Raw genomic sequence first — 22,474 nt, forward strand, 5'->3', positions numbered from 1 at the left:
AATTGCTTGAACCCAGGAGGTGGAGGTTGCAGTGAGCCAAGATCGCACCATTGCACTCCAGCATGGGGGACAGAGCGAGACTCTCTCAAAAACAAACAAAAACAATGCTTTCTGTGTAAGTATAATGTTAAACATCCTTCTATAATGTATTATTTCTCAGCTATGTGTTACGTTTCAAAATTTTAATTTCTGTTCATATAAGCCAAAACCACTCTTATCAGAACCTTATAATGAATAGCCTAGTTTCTATTTCAAAACCTTTTGGTACACTTAACAGAAAGTTCAAAGATGGGGTTTATGTGCTGACACACCTTGAAGCATAATTGACTTTTTAGTTAGAAATGAGGTAGAACTACACTCCTCAATCAAGGCCTTACCTGTAACCCTTAAAAACTGAACATGGCGGGGTACAGTGGCTCACACCTGTAATCCTAGCACTTTGGGAGGCTGAGGTGGGCAGATTGCTTGAGCTTAGGAATTCGATACCAGCCTGGGCAACATGGCAAAACTTCATCTCTACAAAAAATACAAAAATTAGCTGGGCGTGGTGTTGCATACCTGTTAGTCCCAGCTACTCAGGAGGCTGAGGCAGGATGATCCCTTGAGCCCAGGAGGTTGAGGCTTCAGTGAGCCGAGATTGCACCACTGCATTCCAGCCTGACCTTGTCTCAAAAAAAACCCAAAAAAAAAAACAAGTGAAAACTGGACATGATGCAAGTGTTCTTCTGAGAATTAAAACAAACGAACAAAAAAAAAAACTGGACATGAAAGGAGGAAAGAAACTTTCTATTCTTTGCCCTTTCTTTTCCCGTTAATCTGCTCAGCTGTTTTTATATCCCAAGTGAAGAGAAAGGGTGGCAAAAAGGTTTGCTCTCCTTTTTCCCACCAAACTAGGGCTACAACACTAACTTAGGGAATGCAACTTTTGGGGGCATACTAAAGTTTGATGATGTTGACTTCATAGTTTTTGGTATAAATTCTTGGTCGTTGAGCTATAATAAATAGTAGGTTTTACAAGGTAATAATGGCAATGTTTTATAAGCTGCTGAGGCAGTCAGAGGGGCTGGCTATATGGAAAAATTTCATAGCTCAATGGGGTAGAAGCTATGAATATCAGGGGAGGAGGCAAGAAGTCTTGGCTTTGATAGTTGAGATAATGGTAGAGTGATATCTGAAAGATTCATTTGCCAGAGTAAGCTATCATTATCCTAAAATTAAAAAAAGGTTAAGGTGGTTAAGTCAAATACTGGAGGACTGACATGCTTCAGCATTGATATTAGTTGGGGTATTTTGAATCCTGAAGGTTAAATCTCATTATAAAGATGAATTAAAGATGACAAGACCATTTAAAAATTTTAATAGGTGGTCTGTAGAAGCAGTGCTTTCTGGTTTTGGGCATTTTCTTTTCCACAAATAATTTGTGTGCAAGAACTTTAATTCTTTCTTTGGGGTAGTCACTCATGATTATGAAAGGATTTGATCACATTGTTTTTAATTGCAAGAAAATCTTTAGCATCTTCCCTTGTTATAAAACCAGTTACATTGAACCACCTATTTCTTATATAATTCAATGGCCCAGAACAACTTACCCAAACTTCTGACCTACACAAAAACACATCACATAAAATCTAGGAACTGAGCTGGGCACGGGGGCTCACATCTGTAATCTCAGCACTTTGGGAGGCCAAGGTGGGAGGATTGCTTGAGCCCAGGAGTTCAAGACCAGACTGGACAACATAGACCCTATCTCTAAAAAAAAAACTTAAAAATTAGCTGGGTGTGATGGCATGTACCTGCAGTCCTAGTTACTTGGGAGGCTGAAGTGGGAGGATTGTTAAATCCTAGGAGTTTGAGGCTGCAGTGAGCTATGATTACACCACCACACTGCAGCCTGGAAGACAGAGGGAGACCTTGTCTCTAAAAAGATAATAAAAAATAAAAAATCTAGGAAACTGGTTGAAAAAAAGATGTTATGTGCACTATCCTCTGTCTTTCTTTTGTTGGATGCAGAGCACTTAGTTGAAACCTTAGTAGAGAGGCTAAGCTCCAGAAGTATTTCATCCCCAAGGTTTCATTTCTAGGAGTACACCTCTTTTTTTTTTTTTTTTTTTGGAGATAGAGTTTCGCTCTTGTTGCCCAGGCTGGAGGGCAGTGGCGCGATCTCAGCTCACCACAACCTCCATCTCCCGGGTTCAAGCAATTCTGCCTTAGCCTCCTCAGTAGCTGGGATTACAGGCATGCGCCACCACGCCTAGCTAATTTTGTATTTTTAGTAGAGATGGGGATTTCTCCATGTTGGTCATGGCTGGTCTTGAACTCCTGACCTCAGGTGATCCATCCGCCTCGTCCTCCCAAAGTGCTGGGATTACAGGCATGAGCCACCACGCCTGCCCTGTGAGTACACCCATTTTTATCAATACTCCATTGGAATAAAACAATTTGGATTTTTTGTGGAATTCTTATTATGATGATGTCATTAGACTAAGAAGTGTAAGGTAAATAACCACCCCCCCCACCATTATCTTTCTTTCCTTTATTCACCACTCCTCACCCTTTTCCCCCAAAACATATGTTTTTTAGTGGGGACTTACTTTGTGATTCAGTGATGTGGATGTGAAGTATTATATATTTAATAATGTGTGTCGGAATAATATGTTAACTGTTTTATATTTTCCTTTTTTTAATACAACATTAGGATCTCTCTTTCCTCATCATGGTACATTTGAAGTAATAAAGAATACAGATCTCGATCTGGATAAAAAGATACCTGAAGATTACTGTCCTCTTGATGTCCAAATTCCTAGTGATTTAGAGGGGTCTGCATATATCAAGGTATTTGTCAAAATATTTTTCAAGTAATTTCTTACGAATAGCCTGAAGTTAATTTGTTAACTTTTTTTGTTTTTGTTGTCATATAGGTTTCAATACAAAAACAGGCTCCAGATATAGGTGACCTCGGCACAGTTAACCTCTTCAAACGACCTTTGCCCAAATCCAAACCAGGTATGGTTATGTTCTATCCTCTAATTTCTGGTCTTATTTGAGCTGACATTTTAAAATAAACTGAAGATAAATATAGGTAGGAAAAATAGATAGTTTGAAGTAAGAACAATTCAAAATATACTTCTAAAATTTTTCAATAAACTATTAGTGAATAGCTGTGCAATTTTTTTTTTTTTTTTTTTTTTTTTTTGAGACCAAGTTTCTCTCTTGTTGCCCAGGCTAGAGTGCAATGGCGCAGTCTCGGCTCAACGCAACGTCTACCTCCCAGGTTCAAGCGATTCTCCTGCCTCAGCCTCCCGAGTAGCTGGGATTACAGGCATGTGCCACCATTCCCAGCTAATTTTGTATTTTTAGTAGAGATGGGGTTTCTCCATGTTGGTCAGGCTGGTCTCGAACACCCAACCTCAGGTAATCCACCCGCCTCAGCCTCCCAAAGTGCTAGGATTACAGGCATGAGCCACCAGCAACTTTTTTTAAGATTGGACTTATTTACTGGTTTTTTGTGTTAAAGAAGTGAGATTTTTATATTTTGGAAAGAATATAGCTTTGCACAGTGGCAGTATCAAACCCAATGAGGTTTATCTGTGGCATGATTATTGCTAACTGATACTTCCCTCTACAGGAATTTAAACTTTCCTCTTCAGGAATGAAAGATTGGGGTGGCGGGGAACTTCTCAATACCCTGTCGGGATGATTTGTAACACAGTTGGCATTGGCAATTTTTGACAGTCTCTATAGAGACTGAATAGGAAAAAAAAGAATATACCGTAATGTAGTGTTTTCCTAAACTTTTGTCATATGTATTCAGATCACCATTTAAACTAGTTAATGCATAATATGGTTAGATAATTGATACATATATTTCTTGTCTTTCAGGTTCCCCGCATTGGCAGACAAAATTAGAAGCGGCACAGAACGTTCTCTTATGTAAAGAAATTTTTGCACAGCTCTCTCGGGAAGCTGTTCAAATTAAATCACAAATCCCTCACATTGTGGTGAAAAACCAGATTATCTCTCAGCCCTTTCCGAGTAAGAGCAGCCCTTTTTCGACTTTATGAACAGGACTTTGTGTTTTGGGGAATAGGACAGAGAAGGTAGCTCTTAGGGTGTATTGGGAGAATAATGAGAGCAAAGAAATAGTGTGCTATCCATAGTGACAGCCAGTAAAGCATGTAACACAAACTATACTGTGGAATCTGTTCTGTCCTAAATAGTGTGACCCTTGGATTTTTAAGCTACATATTAAAAATTTGCACTTATGTAGTCATTATTGTGGTCAAGAGAAAAGAAAATTTGCACTAGCATAGCTATAGTTATTTAGCAACAGTTGCTTTGAAGGGAGATTTTTTCAGGGATCCTGCCTTATTATCTAAATGAGAGGCCAATTTAAAAATGTTTACTCTTAACGCCTGTCATCCCAGCACTATGGGAGGCCGAGGCGGGCATATCACCTGGGGTCAGGAGTTTGAGATCAGCCTGGCCAACGTGGTGAAATCCCATTTCTACTAAAACAAACAAACAAACAAATTAAAAAAAAAAAGTTTACTCGTAATAGTCTCAAATTTATAGAAACTGGATTTTAATTATATTATTCAAAAGCAGGTAGACTTGCCCTGGAGATCAGTTTGTATTTAGCTTTGCACTTGTTTTTTACGTAAATTCTAAGGACTGTCATCTTAGAAGGAAGTAGGTTTTAGTGGTGAGAAATTCCGTCCTACTTCTCATGGGAGTAGGGAAGACTAACTGTCTTTTACGCAGTAAGACTGCCTACCTACTCTTATTTTAAAGGAAAAAACAAATTAATATATAGCTTTTTCACCAGTCTTTAGCCAGTTCAAGGGCAGCAGCCATATTATATGTCAACAGAATTTGAATTGTTAAAATACGTGGTAGCTTATTATATTCATGAATTTTTTTTTTTTGAGATGAAGTTTCCGTTTTGTTGTCCAGGCTGGAGTGCAATGGCGTGATCTTGGCTCACTGCAACCTGTCCACTTCCTGGGTCCAAGCAATTCTCCTGCCTCAGCCTCCCAAGCAGCTGGGACTACAGGCACACGCCACCATGCCCAGCTAATTTTTTTGTGTTTTTAGTAGAGATGGGGTTTCACTATGTTGGCCAGGATGGTCTCAATCCCCTGACCTTGTGATCCACCCACCTTGGCCTGCCAACATGCTGGGATTGCAGGCGTGAGCCACCGCACCCGGCCGAATAGTAATCTTGATATACAGATGTTAATCATGAGGTCTGATCTTCAAGTTTAGAATATATCTTTTGAAAATGAACTATGATTATACTTTATGAAGACAGTTTGTACCTTTCCATATTTCAGGTTATTTACATATGTCCTCCTTTTTATAAATAGGCTTGCAGTTATCTATTTCTTTGTGCCATTCCTCAAATGATAAGAAATCCCAAAAATTTGCTACTGAGAAGCAATGTCCGGAGGACCACCTTTATGTCCTAGAGCATAATTTGCATCTACTGATTAGAGAGGTAAGGAAATAAATGTTTTTCTTTGCGCTGTGGTGAGTATGTCCAGGGCAGTGAGTATGCACAAAGCCCCTCTCGTCTGCTGAGTCTTGATTATTCACGTAGCAACAACATTCACTGTCTGATGTGAAAGATCCTTGCTGTGTGCTAGGGGAATACAGAGATAATCACAATACTGTCCCTGTTCCCAAACATACCTTCTAGTGGTAGAGATACACAGGTTTTCAAGTAGAGGTGTAAGAAACATGATGCTAAAGTGCAGAGGGAAGGGTGATTCTGACTGGGGGAGATAAGGGAAAATGTCTTGCCAGAGTCTGTGAACAGACTAGTTTTATTTTAGGACATGTTCTACTTACAGATCATCTACAACTGTTTACAGGGAGCTGGTTCACAGGCCAGGGTAATTTCAAAAGAATATCCTGTGAAATTTCATAGAATTATATATTACAGCCTCCCTTGCTCCACCCCAAAACCTGGTTCAGTTGATTGTGATGATGCAAGAGTTGTTTTTAAAAAGCTCCTTAGGAGGTTCAGATAGGCAGCCGGGTTTGGGAACCTCTAATCTAGGGTATAGTGAAAGAACTATTTACTGATTGCATGCGTTCTATTTATGAGACTCAATGAAGAGGATTGTTTTACATTTTAAAACTTGTAAAATAAAAATTAAAGCTTGAGATCCTTTTGTGGTTCAAAAGCATGATTGGGCTTTCATGCTTATGCGTGAGTTGTGACTCCCTCAAACCTTATTAGGATGTCGGCGCATTACCCATCCGACATGAGAAAAGGAAAAAAGTTACAGCTTGAGAGGGACCCTTCTCTTTACAGTCTTGCATTATGTGTGACCTAGTAGATGCTAGCATTTTTCTCCAAGGTTGGATTGTTTTCATGTGTGGTTCAAATCCATTCCTTTCAGTGTTTCTAAGATGTCAACCATGTTTTGATTAAATATTATGTAGCATTTACTATGTGGATATTGGTATTTAAAATGGCTGTTTTTGTTAGTTTCATAAACAGACCTTGAGTTCCATCATGATGCCTCATCCAGCAAGTGCACCTTTTGGCCACAAGAGAATGAGACTTTCGGGTCCTCAAGCTTTTGATAAAAATGAAATTAATTCATTACAGTCCAGTGAAGGGCTTCTGGAAAAAATAATTAAACAAGCAAAGCATATTTTTCTAAGGAGTAGGTAAGGTTGAAAAAAGTTACCATTTTCTGTTTTTTCTTTGAAATTGCAGTGTGTTTTCTTTTGTTATTTCATACACTTTTTTGGGATGCTTTTGACTTTTTTATTTTAGGGAGAGGTGGTGGTAAGAGTTTATTTACGGTCATAGACTGGGTCCTGTCAAGTCTGGGGAAGACTTAGATCCACTTCTGATCTAACAGTGTATTCTTTCTAACACTGTCACTTTTTTGCAAAGACAACTGACTAGGAATGTGCCTTACAACACCATACTTTCTTCAGTAACCCAGCCGTGAGATACTTATTTCTGAACTGATTTAAATCTTTTTCTTGAGGGTTTCTGTATTTTTTGTTTCTTGCACATTTTAGAGTTTGGAGGGCACTTTTCTTATGTTAATTTATTTAATCTTTGTTCTTTGCGGCAGGTAGTATTAACCCTGTTTTTACTGATAAGATTGAGGCTTAAAGAAGTTATGCACCTTGCTCAAGGTTACACAGCTAAAAAGTTGCAGAACGAGGATTTATGCCCAGGTCTATGTAACGCCAAAGCTCTTTTTTTTCCTTTATATACACTGCTTACAAAATAACGTGGCATGATTACATATAAATGTATCTTTTTCAGTGCTAAAGGGTGCTTTTCTATTTTATCATTGGTACTTAGTGAAAAGGCCTGTTTTTTACTTCATTTGTAATTATGCCTTGGTAGTACTCCAGAATTTCAGGCATGGGCATTGTCATTAAATAGATATTTTATTTTTGATTTCCAGTTTTTTTCTTGTTAATACAGTTTTTTTTAGTACATTAGTTTGTAGTCTTAAAGTGGAAATTTAGGTCCTTCAGCTTTTAGTAAAAGGAATTGGAGAGACACGTTAGAGAAGACAGCATGATGCAGTGAAAGGAGTAGGGGACTAGGGGTGAAAGGTGTGTAAGCCAAGGCTCAACCACTTGCTAAATAACTTCGAGCAAGGGATTTAGTGTCTATGGTCCCCCACTTATTCCCGTCAATAGTAGGTATAGGAGTGGGGTCTTAGGGTCATATTAAATGATGTATGTAGAAGTTTCTTTTTTTTTTTTTTTTTTTCTTTTTTTCTTTTTTATTGATCATTCTTGGGTGTTTCTCGCAGAGGGGGATTTGGCAGGGTCACAGGACAATAGTGGAGGGAAGGTCAGCAGATAAACAAGTGAACAAAGTTCTCTGGTTTTCCTAGGCAGAGGACCCTGCGGCCTTCCGCAGTGTTTGTGTCCCTGGGTACTTGAGATTAGGGAGTGGTGATGACTCTTAACGAACATGCTGCCTTCAAGCATCTGTTTAACAAAGCACATCTTGCACCGCCCTTAATCCATTCAACCCTGAGTGGATACAGCACATGTTTCAGAGAGCACAGGGTTGGGGGTAAGGTCACAGATCAACAGGATCCCAAGGCAGAAGAATTTTTCTTAGTACAGAACAAAATGAAAAGTCTCCCATGTCTACCTCCTTCTACACAGACACGGCAACCATCCGATTTCTCAATCTTTTCCCCATCTTCCCCCCTTTCTATTCCACAAAACCGCCATTGTCTTCATGGCCCGTTCTCAATGAGCTGTTGAGCACACCTCCCATATGGGGTGGTGGCCGGGCAGAGGAGCTCCTCACTTCCCAGTAGGGGCGGCCGGGCAGAAGCGCCCCTCACCTCCCGGACGGGGCGGCTGGCCGGGCGGGGGGCTGACGCCCCCCACCTCCCTCCCGGACGGGGCGGCTGGCCGGGCGGGGGGCTGACCCCCCACCTCCCTCCCGGACAGGGCGGCTGGCCGGGCAGAGGGGCTCCTCACTTCCCAGTAGGGGCGGCCGGGCAGAGGCGCCCCTCACTTCCCGGACGGGGCGGCTGGCCAGGCGGGGGGCTAACCCCCCCACCTCCCTCCCGGACGGGGCGGCTGGCCGGGCAGAGGGGCTCCTCACTTCCCGGTAGGGGCGGCCGGGAAGAGGCGCCCCTCACCTCCCGGACAGGGCGGCTGGCCGGGCGGGGGGCTGACCCCCCCCACCTCCCTCCCGGACGGGGCGGCTGGCCGGGCGGGGGGCTGACCCCCCCACCTCCCTCCCGGACGGGGCGGCTGGCCGGGCGGGGGGCTGACCCCCCCACCTCCCTCCCGGACGGGGCGGCTGGCCGGGCGGGGGGCTGACCCCCCCACCTCCCTCCCGGACGGGGCGGCTGGCCGGGCGGGGGGCTGACCCCCCCACCTCCCTCCCGGACAGAGCGGCTGGCTGGGCAGAGGGGCTCCTCACTTCCCAGAAGGGGCGGCCGGGCAGAGGCGCCCCTCACCTCCCGGACGGGGCGGCTGGCCAGGCGGGGGGCTAACCCCCTCACCTCCCTCCCGGATGGGGCGGCTGGCCGGGCCGGGGGCTGACCCCCCCACCTCCCTCCCAGACAGAGCGGCTGGCCAGGCAGAGGGGCTCCTCACTTCCCAGTAGGGGCGGCCGGGCAGAGGCGCCCCCCCACCTCCTGGACAGGGCGGCTGGCCGGGCGGGGGGCTGATCCCCCCACCTCCCTCCCGGACGGGGCGGCTGGCCGGGCGGGGGGCTGACCCCCCCACCTCCCTCCCGGACGGGGCGGCTGGCTGGGCGGGGGGCTGACCCCCCCACCTCCCTCCCGGACGGGGCGGCTGGCCAGGCGGGGGGCTGACCCCCCCACCTCCCTCCCGGACAGAGCGGCTGGCTGGGCAGAGGGGCTCCTCACTTCCCAGAAGGGGCGGCCGGGCAGAGGCACCCCTCGCCTCCCGGACGGGGCGGCTGGCCAGGCAGAGGGGCTCCTCACTTCCCGGTAGGGGCGGCCGGGCAGAGGCGCCCCTCACCTCCCGGACGGGGCGGCTGGCCGGGCGGGGGGCTGACCCCCCCACCTCCCTCCCGGACGAGGAGGGAGGACGCTCCTCACTTCTCAGACGGGGTGGCTGCCGGGCGGAGGGGCTCCTCACTTCTCAGACGGGGCGGTTGCCAGGCAGAGGGTCTCCTCACTTCTCAGACAGGGCGGCCGGGCAGAGACACTCCTCACATCCCGGACGGGGCGGCAGGGCAGAGGTGCTCCCCACATCTCAGACGATGGGCGGCAGGGCAGAGACGCTCCTCACTTCCCAGATGTGATGGCGGCCGGGAAGAGGCGCTCCTCACTTCCTAGATGGGATGGCGGCCGGGCAGAGACACTCCTCACTTTCCAGACTGGGCAGCCAGGCAGAGGGGCTCCTCACATCCCAGACGATGGGCGGTCAGGCGGAGACGCTCCTCACTTCCCAGACGGGGTGGCTGCCAGGCAGAGGCTGCAATCTCGGCACTTAGGGAGGCCAAGGCAGGCGGCTGGGAGGTGGTTGTAGCGAGCCGAGATCATGCCACTGCACTCCAGCCTGGGCGCCATTGAGCACTGAGTTAACGAGACTCCGTCTGCAATCCCGGCACCTCGGGAGGCCGAGGCTGGCAGATCACTCGCGGTTAGGAGCTGGAGACCAGCCCGGCCGACGCATCGAAACCCCGTCTCCACCAAAAAAATACGAAAACCAGTCAGGCGTGGCGGCGCGCGCCTGCAATCGCAGGCACTCGGCAGGCTGAGGCAGGAGAATCACGCAGGGAGGTTGCAGTGAGCTGAGATGGCAGCAGTACCGTCCAGCTTCGGCTCGGCATCAGAGGGAGACCGTGGAAAGAGGGGAGAGGGGAGGGGGGAGAGGGGGGAGGGGAGAGGGGAGAGGGGAGAGAGCGTAGAAGTTTCTTATAAGTAATAAAGCATTATATGATAGGTTACTGTTTCTTACCATTAATACAGTTCAACTTAAAAAGCTGATAATTTGAGTAGATCGTTAGTCTTGCAAATTTCTGATTGACCATAAATTTAAATATTCCCCAAATAAATGATCAGCATAAAAACAGCTATTTTTATAACCATTATAAATTTCAGAGTAGTAAGTATAGCCTTGGAAGCAGCAAAGGTTTAAAACTTTTACTTCTTCCTGGTGTACAAAAAGCTTAGTGAAGAAAAAAAGACCCTGGCTGGGCATGGTGGCTCACCCCTGTAGTCCCTACACTTTAGGAGGCCAAGATGGGAAGCTTGCTTGAGCCCAGGAGTTTGAGACCAGCCTGGGCAACATAGTGAGACCTTGTCTCTACAAGAAATTTTTTTTTTTTTTTTTGAGACGAAGTCTCACTGTGTCACCCAGGCTGGAGTGCAGTGGTGCAGCTCACTGCAAGCTCTGCCTCTTGGGTTCAAGCAATCATCCCGCCTCAGCCTCCCAAGTATTTGGGATTACAAGTGTGCGCCACCATGCCTGGCTCATTTTTGTATTTTTAGTAGAGTTGGGGTTTCACCATGTTGGCCAGGCTGGTCCCGAACTCCTGACCTCAAGTGATCCACCCACCTTGGCCTCCCAAAGTGCTGGGATTACAGGTGTGGGCCACCGTGCCTGGCCAGGAAGCCTTTTTAAAAAAAGTAGCTGGGCTTGGTGTGGTGGCTCATGCCTGTAAACTCAGCACTCAGGGAGGCCGGGCAGATCCCTCGAGTCCAGGAGTTTGAGACCTGCCTGGGCAACATGGCCCATCTCTACAAAAAAAAAAAAAAAAAAATTAGCCGGATGTGGTGGTGTGCACCTGTAGTCCCAGCTACTTGGGAGGCTGAGGCTGGAGGATTGCATGAGCCTGGGATGTTGAGGCTGCAGTGAGCTGTGATCACACCCTGCTACACTCCAGTTGGGATGACAGAGCGAAACCATGTCTTAAAAAAGACAAAAAGACTGATGTGTATGATAACATGCACAATGAGATGTCTTGACATGCTAATATATTTTTATGTATATGTGTCAGAGTGTGTGTGTGTGTGTGTGTGTCTTTAAAAAAAAATTGGAGTTTATAAAATTTTATATCCTTCTGAGTTCATACCTCAGGGGTTACACCAAAACAAACAAATTTTATACCTTGCATTCATTTAATATTGTATTGTAAATTTTTTCATCTTTTATTAAAGGTTTTTAAATATATTTTAATAGCTGTATAATATCCTATTATGTAAATACTTCATGATTTCTTTTCCCAATTTTCCATTGCTAGATAATTTTATTTCCAGTTTAATGGTTCTCGTAATGCTCACACACATACTTACCTTCTATAGGAATTATGAAGCACTGTCAGGGAAACACGTCAAGGAAAAAGGAAAATAAATTTCAGAATGTATTGTAAGAAGCCGGTACTGCAGCAGCAGACCAAACCCTAAGTCTATTAATGTAAAAGCCCCTTGTCCCCACTGGCTCTTCTCATTTCTTCCCATTTTCTTTTAAAATTAAATTTATTTTTATTATTATTTTTTTAATTTTGAGGTGAGGCGTGGCATGGTGGCTCATGCCTGTAATCCTAGCACTCTGAGAGGCCAAGGATGGCAGATCACTTGAGGTCAGGAGTTCTACACCAGCCTGGCCAACATGGCGAAACCTCGTTTCTACTAAAAATAGAAAAATTAGCCAGGCGTGGTGGCACACGGCTGTAGTCCCAGCTACTTGGGAGGCTGAGGCAGGAGAATCACTTGAACCTGGAAGGTGGAGGTTGCAGTGAGCTGAGATTGCACCACTGCACTCCATCCTGGGTGATAGAGTGAGACTTTGTCTAAAAAAAAAAATTGAGACAGCATCTTACTCTGGCATAGACTGGAGTGCAGTGCAGTGGTGGAGTCATAGCTCACTGTAACCTGGAACTGCTAGGTTCAAGTGATCTTCCTGCCTCAGTCTTTTGAGTAGCAGGGACTACTCATGCACGCCACTGTGCCCAGCTTATTTTTTTTTTATTTATAGAGACTGGTTGTCGATATGTTGCTTAGGTTTGTTTTGAACCCCTGGTATCAAGCGATCGTCCCTCCTTGTCCTCCCAAAGTGTTTTGATTACAGGTGTGAGCCACTTCCAGGCCTCTCTTTCTCTTTCCAGTAAAGTGTTAAAAATCAGATAATTAGAAACTGAGGGTTTGGTTAATTTAAATGATTTATGCTTTGGTTCTAAGTGTTGGCTGTTGATTAGTGTGTATAAGATTACTGGCTTTGGAATTGGATTCCCAGGTTTTTGGCTCTGGATTTAGACTCCCAGGTTTTGTATCCCAGTTTATAGCTATGTGACCTTGGGCAAATTGCTTAACATTGCTAAACTTTTTTCTGTTTAAAAAATGGAAATAATAGTGCCTACCTAATAAGGTTAAGATTAAATGATATGTTAGTAAGATTAAATGATATAATTCATGAAAGCTCTTATTATAATGCTTGCTGTATAATGAACACTTGATAAATCTTATTTCTCATTTGTATTGATAGTTTTCTTTTTTTGGAGTATAAGGATTTGATTGTGCAAAAAATCTCTAGCTTCTCTTGAATATGATTATAATTTCATTACAGTAATGGGTCTAGATGTGGGTGTGTCCCAAGTCATTTGTTACCAGGGATCAAGTACTGACATTTATGAATGATTTATATTAGGTTTATACTGTAGGATATCGAATATCCTTCTCACTCATTTCCTGATAAGCTTTTCTGAGTGGAAGAAAATGAATAGAGTTAAAGGGAATAAACCCATCATGAATCATGATAATCAGGGGTGTGTGATGAGAGTGTATTGTAATGTCAAGCTGAGAACCTACACATTCAAGCAGTATGAAAGGGTTCTTAGAGCTACCTCTGCCTTTATTTAAAGTCTGCCTACACATAGTGGTAGTTTTAAAAAGTAGTTAGTTTTAAATTTTTCATAAAATTGATGAATCATTTATATTCCTATCATTTTGTATGGTGACTTAAAAAGTTTTTTAACTTCTTGTATTTAAAAGAGCTGCTGCAACCATTGACAGCTTAGCAAGCCGAATTGAGGATCCTCAGATACAGGCTCATTGGTCAAATATCAATGATGTTTATGAATCTAGTGTGAAAGTTTTAATCACATCACAAGGCTATGAACAAATATGCAAGTAAGTGGCCAAAATAAAAGTTTTGTATTTAATATGTTAATTTGCTATTGATGTTTGCTGAGTAATTATATTAAGCATTTTGTTTTTATTTGCTAGGGTGGCATAATATTTCTGTAAATTATATAAGCTGTAGAGTGTTTTTTTTTTTAATAGGTGGAGTCTCACTCTTTTACCCAGGTTGGAGTGCAGTGATGATCATATCTGACTACAGCCTTGAGCTCCTGGGTTCAAGGAATTCTTTTGCCTCAACCTCCTGAGTAGCTGGGACTATAGGCATGTGCCTCCATGCCCAGCTAATTAAAAAAATTTTTTTTAAGAAACAGGTCTATGTTGCCCATGCTGGTCTTGAACTCCTGGACTCCAGCAATCCTGCTATTTTGGCCTCCCAAAGTGCTGGGATTACAGGCGTGAGCCACCACTCCTGGCCCTTGTTTTTTTGTTTTTTTGATGGCAATTAGTTCTTAGGAGAAAATTCATAAAGTCTGTTTTTACACATTGTAAGAATGAGAGGTAAGAATGTCTAAAAACTAGTCTTTATTAAGTAAATGTCACATATTTGAGCTGAGGTAAACAATGAACCCCGGCACTGAGCAGAAGGCTGCCTTACCTCTTGAGACTCCAGGTCTGCTTCAGTTCTTGCCTAATGGTTATGGCAGGTCTAGTATATTTGAAGTGAATAGGGCCATTTGTATTCTAGCCTGTACTCTCCATGTTATGCCTAAAACAACCCAAGTTTTATAGTTCTCATGACCTGGTGTTGATCCTGGGTCTAATCAAGTTCATGATTATGCCCTAAAAACTGGGTTGATAACTGTGTGTCTGTGAAGGAGGTAAGATGGTTTTTGTCCCCAGGCTTCATAGGAATGCAGTCTACTTGATTTACATTCACAAATCACAAGTTAATACAATTGGCCAGTAGCCTTTAAGGACTTTTTGGCCTACCTTTTGAGCCTTTTTGAAATTTAACACCTGACATTTGTCAGGGTCTGTGACTGCATTTTATTTTTAAAGTGTTAGTTGCTTTATTTCCTTTTTGTCTCAGTTTGTGTTTTTGAGATGGCGTCTCACAATGCTGTTGTCCAGGCTGATCTCAAACTCTTGGGCTCAAGCAGTCCTCCTGCTTCAGCCTCCTGTGTAGCTGGGACTACAGGTGTGCACTCCCATACCCTTAGTTGCTTTATTTCAGCAGACGTAACTAGCCACAGTAAAGCAAAGCATACTGTGAAACATAAAATAACGACCCTTAGGGGTAGGTGCAGAAAAATACATTTATAATGCTATTGTTTTCTTTCTTTCTTGATTTTTCCTATGTACAGTCATTTCCAATATAATACTATTTTTAATGCAGAGGTTTTAATTCACTTAAAAAATGAAAACATAGTAGATAAGTGTGAGAGCAGATGCAGAGTATGAAAGAATACACAATGGAAAGGAAACTAGTCCTGAAACTTCCAGAGAAAGATGATGGAATAAAGTAGAGTCATAGAGTTTTCTTCCCCTTATCTAAAGAAATAATAAAATAATTGGGGTGATTTGAGGGTGAGGTGGGAGAAAGTAGGTGTTGAACATAGATGAAACAAGTTTGGATTGCATTTTTAGCTTAAGACTGGGTGATGGGATTATAGGCTTTCATTATATTATACTTCTGTTGGTGTTTATTATTTATTTGCCAGTAAGCCTTTTGCCCTCCTACTGTTTGTGTTTAAAATTTTCCATAGTAAAAAGTTAAGAGAGACTGAGTGCAATGGAAAAGAAAAGAGAAATCATCATTGAATTGTTTAGACTTAGAACTAAGACTGAAACTGGGATTATGGTTACAGGTCCCAATGTAAACGTTGTAAACTTCCATGAAGAAACATTAGTGATGATGTAGCCTTGACAGAATCAGGAGTGAAGGAGAAGTAGAAGGCAGTAGTAGAATGCCCTTTTCCTCATCTTCTATAGCTGGTGTATTAGGGTTCTCTAGAGGGACAGAACTAATGGAATGTGTATGTGTGTATACACACACACACACAAAGGGGAGTTTATTAAGTATTAACTCACAGGATCAGAAGGTCCCACAATAGGCCATCTGCCGGCTGAGGAGCAAGGAGAGTCAGTCCAAGTTCCAAAACTAAAGAACCTGGAGTCTGTTGTTCAAGGGCAAGAAGCATCCAGCATGGGAGAAAGATGTAGGCTGGGAGGCTAGGCCAGTGTCTCTTTTCACATTTTTCTGCCTGTTTATATTCTAGCCCCACTGGCAGCTGATTAGATGGTGCCCACCCAGATTAAGGGTGGGTCTGCCTTTCCCAGCCCACTGACTTAAATGTTAATCTCCTTTGCACCCTCACAGACACACCTAGGACCAATACTTTGTATCCTTCAATCCAATCAAGTTGACAGTGTTAACCATCACAGCTGGGCTCAACTTAGGCTATTGAAAGTTGAAAATAATTATCAGAATTCCTTTGGATCAATCATTTAAAACAGTTTCTTACACATCTTTCTAGGAAAGTCTATGTATTTACAAGCATATATATCCTGCCTTTTCCTGTAACTGACCTCTCTTTAAAAACATTTTTTTTTACATATGCCTGTAGAAGATATGTAACCCTACCTGTCTTACACAGTTTTGTATGCTTTCTAAAAACATAATACACATAACAAAATTCACCATTTTAAAGTGGACACTGTTGAGTGGTCTTTAGTATATTTCCTATGTTGTCTAACCATCATTGTCTTAATTATTGAACATTTCCGTCACCCCAAAAAGAAACTCTACATATTAGCAGTCATTTGTAATTTACGTGATTTTTAAACTCAGTAGTGTTTTAGTTCAACTTATGTAGGTAGGCTTAATGATCAGAATACAATGGGATCAATTAGGAAAAACTGTATACAGGAAATGCTTTACAGAGTAGTAGACCCTTTTTATGTGGACTATTTTAACAAGGTTTAAAATATGTGGATTATTCTGCATTCTTCTGAGTTAAAATTATTCATGTGGCCATAAGGTCCAGAAATGCAGACAAGACACATAATGAATAATTTATTGCTCAGTAGTCATATATGAGTGAGTAAACATTATTTTGTTAGCACATAGATCTACCTCATTTTTTTCTTACAGCCTTTTTGTATTTCATTGTATGTCCCAAACTGTTAATCGGTCTTCTGTTGTTGAACATTTTTGTCGAGTACCAGCAAAATAATTTGTACATACACAGGTCTATCCATTTATAGGGTAAAGTCCTACAAGTATAATTGCTAGGTTAAAAGAGAAGGACATTTGGCTGGGCACAGTGGCTCATGACTGTATCCCCAGCATTTTGGGCGGAGCCCTTGAGGCCAGGAGTTCGAGCCCAGCCTGGCCAACATGATGAAACCCTGTCCCTACTAAAAACAGAAAAATTAGCTGGGTGTGGTGGTACATGCCTGTAGTCCCAGCTACTTGGGAGGCTGAAGTGGGAGAATCATTTGAACCCGGGAGACAGAGGTTACAGTGAGCTGAGATTGTGCCACTGCCCTCCAGCCTGGGTGATAGAGTGAGATCCTGTCTCAAAAAAAAGATAAGGACATTTAAATTTTTAATTAGTACTACCAAATTGTTTTTCAAAGTTGTTGCCACAAGTATGCATTCACCAATAGTGACTGATAAGAAACCCTGTTCTTTCACACCTTGTTTTAAGAAAAGAATTCTAAAATGTTGGTTAGATTAATATATCTCCAAGCCTTTTGAGTTTTGTTTTTCTTTGAGAAAACAATGTAAACTTTAGTTCATCAGAATTATAACTTAAGCCAGGCATGGTTGCACACACCTGAAGTCCCAGCTTCTCAGGAGGCTGAGGCGGGAGGATCACTCAACGTCAGGATTTCAAGGATGCAGTGTGCTATGATGGCACCATGGATAAAACCACTGCATTCCAGTCTGGGCAACATAGCAAGACCCTGTCTCTTTTTTTTTTTTTTTTTTTTTTTTTGTGATGGAGTTTTGCTCTGTCGCCAGATTGGAGTGCAGTAGTGTGATCTTGGCTCACTGCAACCTCTGCCTCCTGGGTTCAAGCAATTCTCCTGCTTCAGCCTCCCAAATAGCTGGGACTACAGGTGTGTGCCACCACGCCCATCTAATTTTTGTATTTTTAGTAGGGGTTTCACCATGTTGGCCAGGATAGTCTCGATCTCTTGACCTTGTGACTGCCTGCCTCAGCCTCCCAAAGTGCTGGGATTACAGGCGTGAGCCACTGTGCCCAGCCTTTATTTTTTTTATTACAATTTTATGTAGACCATCACCAAAATGCTTTATTCTCAAATATTTGCTTTAAAACAAAGCTAGAAACAAGAGCTATTATCAAATGTGAGAGGACATAAAGCTGTTTTTTCCTACATTTTGTTCATCTAGGTTATTAGGGGATTTCAAGTTTCTTGGACATATTACATGCTGAAATTTTAGAAGTTGCTTTGGAAGAGTGCAGTGATCTACTTGTTATTTACTGGCTATTGTATGAGTTTCTTTATTTGACCTAAGCCAAATTAATGGAGTATATATATTCTGACTTGTTTGCCGATTATTTCAGTAAGAGAAGGTAAAGAGTTAACAAAATCGTTTCTCTTTCTGTATGAGAATTTGCTCCTTGGTTAATGCTGGCTCTCATCCCTTGGAAACCTGATAAGGAAAGAAGTCATCAGTATTACTAGGCAACATTGCTTATAGTAAAAATGATCTCAAATTGGTAAAATGCACCTGAACCAGGAGAAATTTTAAATAACTGATGGAAATGCCTTTGGATTTTCCTGGATGGTGGTGACTTTTAAAACTGGGCTTGGCTTGTGGAAACCATGCCTATGGAGTTGTTACAGAAGCTTATGGCTCCTGTTAGGGCAGGTCCCACATATACCCAATGTGGATCTCATCTCCTTGCAACAAAGGTATTCTGCTGCTATGTAGACAGTTGCATGGTCTGCTGGCAAGCTGTGGTCCCTTCAAATGCTTCTGGATAGACTGGTACTCAGTGTGGTCTATGGTATTCTGGGGTGAGTCTGTTTAGTTGAACCTAAGAAGACCCCTGCATCTCCTCCATGGATGTTGGTGTGGGTTATTAAAACTTTTTTTTTTGGCCGGGTGCAGTGGCTCAGGCCTGTAATCCCAGCACTTTGGGAGGCCGAGGCAGGTAGATCACTTCAGGTCAGGAGTTTGAGACCAGCCTGGCCAACATGGTGAAATTCCGTCTCTACTAAAAATAACAAAAATTAGCCAGGCATGGTGGCAGGTGCCTGTAATCCCAGCTACTTGGGAGGCTGAGGCAGGAGACTCTCTTGAACTCAGGAGGCGGAGGTTGCAGTGAGCTGAGATCATGCCACTGCACTCCAGCCTGGGCAACAGGCTTTGAGACTTTGTCTAAAAAATAATAATATTTTCTAATTTGATGTTAAGGTTTATTATTTATGAAATTGTATAAGATAATTTTGAACATCTCTGATTTTTAGTATGTGTGTCTATAAAGGTCCATTCAACTGCAATTGAATATTGGAATTGAGCAGATTCGAGTTGTACATAGAGATGGAAGAGTAATTACACTGTCTTATCAGGAGCAGGAGCTACAGGATTTTCTTCTGTCTCAGGTAACAGTTGCAGATTTTGTCTTAAGCCCCCTTCTTCGCATAGCTACTTAGAGAACAAATTGGTTAAAAAGCAGTTAAAATGTAATAAATTGTGTAAGAAGAAAAAAAATTTTTTCCAGTAGAAATTAAATTCTGTTTAATTTCTAATGCACATTTTACAACCTGTTGGTTAACTGGAAGTACTGATAAGCTGTCCTAGGTTTTCACATAGTTTATGTTAAGATGAAGGACCAGTTCTGAGACTAGCAAGTTTTTTTTCCCACATGTCATATTTGTGAAGGTTTACAAAATCTCTAGGGTTTACAACATCTCCAGAGTTGTTGTAGAAACTGAAGAAAACTAGAGAAAGGGAGATCATATAAAAAACTATAATGACCATTATCCATAATAAATGAAGTAGTTTAATCTCAAGTCCAAGGGGCAGTATAGAAAGTGATGGGTTTGAGGCTGGGTATGGTGGTTTGTGCCTATAATCCCAGCACTTTGGGAGGCTGAAGCGAGAGTATCACTTCAGGTTGGGAGTTCAATACCAGCCTGGGCAACATAGCAAGACCCCTGTCTCCACAAAAATAGAAAATTGAGTGGGTGTGTTGGTAAGTACCTATAGTCATAGCTATTAGGGAGGCCAAGGCAGGAGGGTTACCTGAGCCCGGGTGTTCAAGGTTACAGTGAGCTATAATTGGTCCCACTGTACTTCAGCCCAGGGTGACAGAGCAAGATACCATCTCTTTAAAAAAAAAAAAAAAAAAAAGTGATGTGTTCTAGTCCCAGCTCTATGACAAACTTGCTTTGTGACATCAGACAAATTTCTAGCCCTTTCTTTTCATATCTAACAGTATTTTCCCTAATTTCTTCATGGAGTTTTTAATGACCCAGTGAAATACTGAATTGTGAGATATAGGGTAGGTTTTTGAAATGCTAATGCAAGATACTATTTTTTTTCACATTAAAAATAATAGTAACAGTTTCCACCTCAGAAGCAATAATCTTACATACTGATTTGCTTCTTTGGTGGCCAAGTAAGTAAAATTCATTTGTTAGGTATGGCAGCTCTTGGCTGATTACATCTAAATTGGCTTTGGTTACCTTAAGCACACACACAAAAATATATTAGAACACTACTGAGTAGGTCCCAGAATCAATGGGAGGTCTAGAGAACAAGGCTTGCAAATGGATAGGGATCAAAGCTAGGTATGAGAACCATGGCCAGAGGAATGGCACTCATGCTGTCCCAGCACTACTGCCTTCAGCACTGGTGACAAAATGCATTCTAAATTGCCCCCACTGTATCAGTCAGAGTCTTAACAAGAAATAGGTGGCAGGCTCAGGAGGCTCTAAAGATCTATTTACAAAGAAGTGGGTGTAGGTGAGCCACCAGGGATAGTGTGGTAACCTGCTGCTAGTAGTAGTAACCAGGTAACCAGGCCCCAGGGACTTAGTGGTCACCATTCCTAGGCCAAAGTTAAGAGGAAGGACAGATTACAAGAACCCTAAGGGGGAGAGTCATGTAGAACAGTCCATCTTGAGAAGCCTAGCAGCCAGTCAAGAGATACAACCAGCCTAGACAACCTCACAGGGAGGGTGCCAGGGGAATAAATACCCTGACCTCACTCTTCCCTGCCATCCGGCTGGCTCCCATTACCTGAACCCAGCCCAAAGCCAGAGGATGTAAGAAGGTATTAATGTAACCACGTGTGTCAGCCTCCCAGGGCAGAAAATAAGGTAGACAGTGGATTTGAAGGGGCAAATGTTACACCATATTCAGTGATCTAGATGAGAGTCTTCGGTTGGCCAAATTTATGTCATATGTCTTTGCTTAAGCTGCCAGTGGGCAGGAGAAGCAAGTATCAGGCAACTTTAGCTTTGGCAGTGGAAGGCGGAGTCCTATTCCCTCCCCCTAAGTTACGCACAGGAGGATTCCTCAGACCTAAGATAGGGTTGCTGTAGTAGTCAATGAGCGCCCCAACAAAAGTTTACTTTATGGTCGTGATGTTAAGTCACTGCAAATATCTCTGCTGTCAGTCAAGTGTCCTTTTTCATTCACAGATGTCACAGCACCAGGTACATGCAGTTCAGCAACTCGCCAAGGTTATGGGCTGGCAAGTACTGAGCTTCAGTAATCATGTGGGACTTGGACCTATAGAGAGCATTGGTAATGCATCTGCCATCACGGTGGCCTCCCCAAGTGGTGACTATGCTATTTCAGGTACTTTCTGCTGCTTTGAATGAGAAGGGACCATTGGGAGTTTGGCTTTAACATTTAGTTTTAATAATTAAATATGGGTAAGAGTAATTTATCTCTGCAATAAATTAGTTAATGTTGTATTTACACTGAATGTTTATTTGATCATAGCTATTATGCAGAGCAAGAGATTATTATTTCTCTTTCTAGTAATTATAATAAATGTTTAGATTGGCAGCACATTTTCCTGAGATAGTCTGAAGAGTATCATCAGCATTGTTACTCCTGCAGTCCCAAAGTTTAATGGATAAAAACTTTAAAAAAAATATACTGCTGTAAACACGGGAAGAAAAATATCTGATCCTAAAAATAGTAAAGGGATGGAACAGAGAGGAATATCTAATGCAAGGTACTACTTTTTTCACATTAAAAAAATAGTAACAGTTTTTAAAATATTTTAAAATAAATAATTAAAAAATAATCTTAAATAAAGTGTTTTGTTTTATTTATTTATTTATTTTTGAGATGGAGTCTCGCTCTTTCGCTCAGGCTGGAGTGCAGTGGCGTGATCTCAGCTCACTGCAACCTCTGCCTCCCAGTTTCAAGCGATTCTCCTGCCTCAGCCTCCCGAGTAGCTGGGACTACAGGTGCCCATCGTCATACCCAACTAATTTTTGTATTTTTAGTAGAGACGGGGTTTTGCCATGTTGGCCAGGCTGGTCTCAAACTCCTAACCTCAGATGATCCACCTGCCTTGGCCTCCCAAAGCCCTGGGATTACAGGAATGAGCCACCGCACCCGGCCGAGGAGAAGTATTTTATTAAGCACCTTCTACGAGTAGGCACTTTAATAGGCACTTGCATGAGTATTACATAGCTTGAATTTACATTTGAAGCGCTTATGGGTTTAGTGTGATCTTTGTTTCTGATATCTGCTCTGACTACTTTAAAAATACAGTCATGTGTTGCATAACGACAGGGACAGGTTCTGAGAAATGTGTTGTTAGAGGATTTCATCGTATGATAATAGAGTGCACTTACACAGCCCTAGATGGTACAGCCTACTACATGCACATCTA

General features: G+C 42.7%; 1 protein-coding gene, 1 non-coding gene and 1 pseudogene across 4 annotated transcripts in view; all 3 read left to right on the top strand.

Annotated features, from left to right (window-relative positions):
• MED17 (mediator complex subunit 17) overlaps positions 1-22,474 on the top strand; it is a 31,617-nt gene that overhangs the window by 6,807 nt on the left and 2,336 nt on the right. Inside the window, exons 4-11 of one of the 3 annotated variants that reach the window (XR_010147639.1) lie at positions 2,696-2,832; positions 2,919-3,003; positions 3,880-4,032; positions 5,367-5,497; positions 6,497-6,681; positions 13,482-13,619; positions 19,097-19,214; positions 21,261-21,805. Coding sequence is in view for 2 of the 3 variants with exons in the window: in XM_508698.9 (XP_508698.3) it covers positions 2,696-2,832; positions 2,919-3,003; positions 3,880-4,032; positions 5,367-5,497; positions 6,497-6,681; positions 13,482-13,619; positions 19,097-19,214; positions 21,261-21,420 (1,107 nt within the window). In the remaining variant the exon portion in view is untranslated. The remainder of the gene's footprint in view (positions 1-2,695; positions 2,833-2,918; positions 3,004-3,879; positions 4,033-5,366; positions 5,498-6,496; positions 6,682-13,481; positions 13,620-19,096; positions 19,215-21,260; positions 21,806-22,474) is intronic. The other 2 variants (XM_508698.9, XM_009423999.5) reach the window with 2 other exon arrangements.
• Positions 3,546-3,744, top strand: LOC112204956 (U4 spliceosomal RNA; annotated as a pseudogene).
• On the top strand, positions 6,170-6,270 carry LOC112204930 (small nucleolar RNA U13). The gene has a single exon (XR_002938673.1). It is a non-coding gene; the product is annotated as a small nucleolar RNA U13 (small nucleolar RNA).

This window comes from Pan troglodytes, chromosome 9 (assembly GCF_028858775.2).
Source record: "Pan troglodytes isolate AG18354 chromosome 9, NHGRI_mPanTro3-v2.0_pri, whole genome shotgun sequence".
Classification (NCBI taxonomy): Eukaryota; Metazoa; Chordata; class Mammalia; order Primates; family Hominidae; genus Pan; species Pan troglodytes.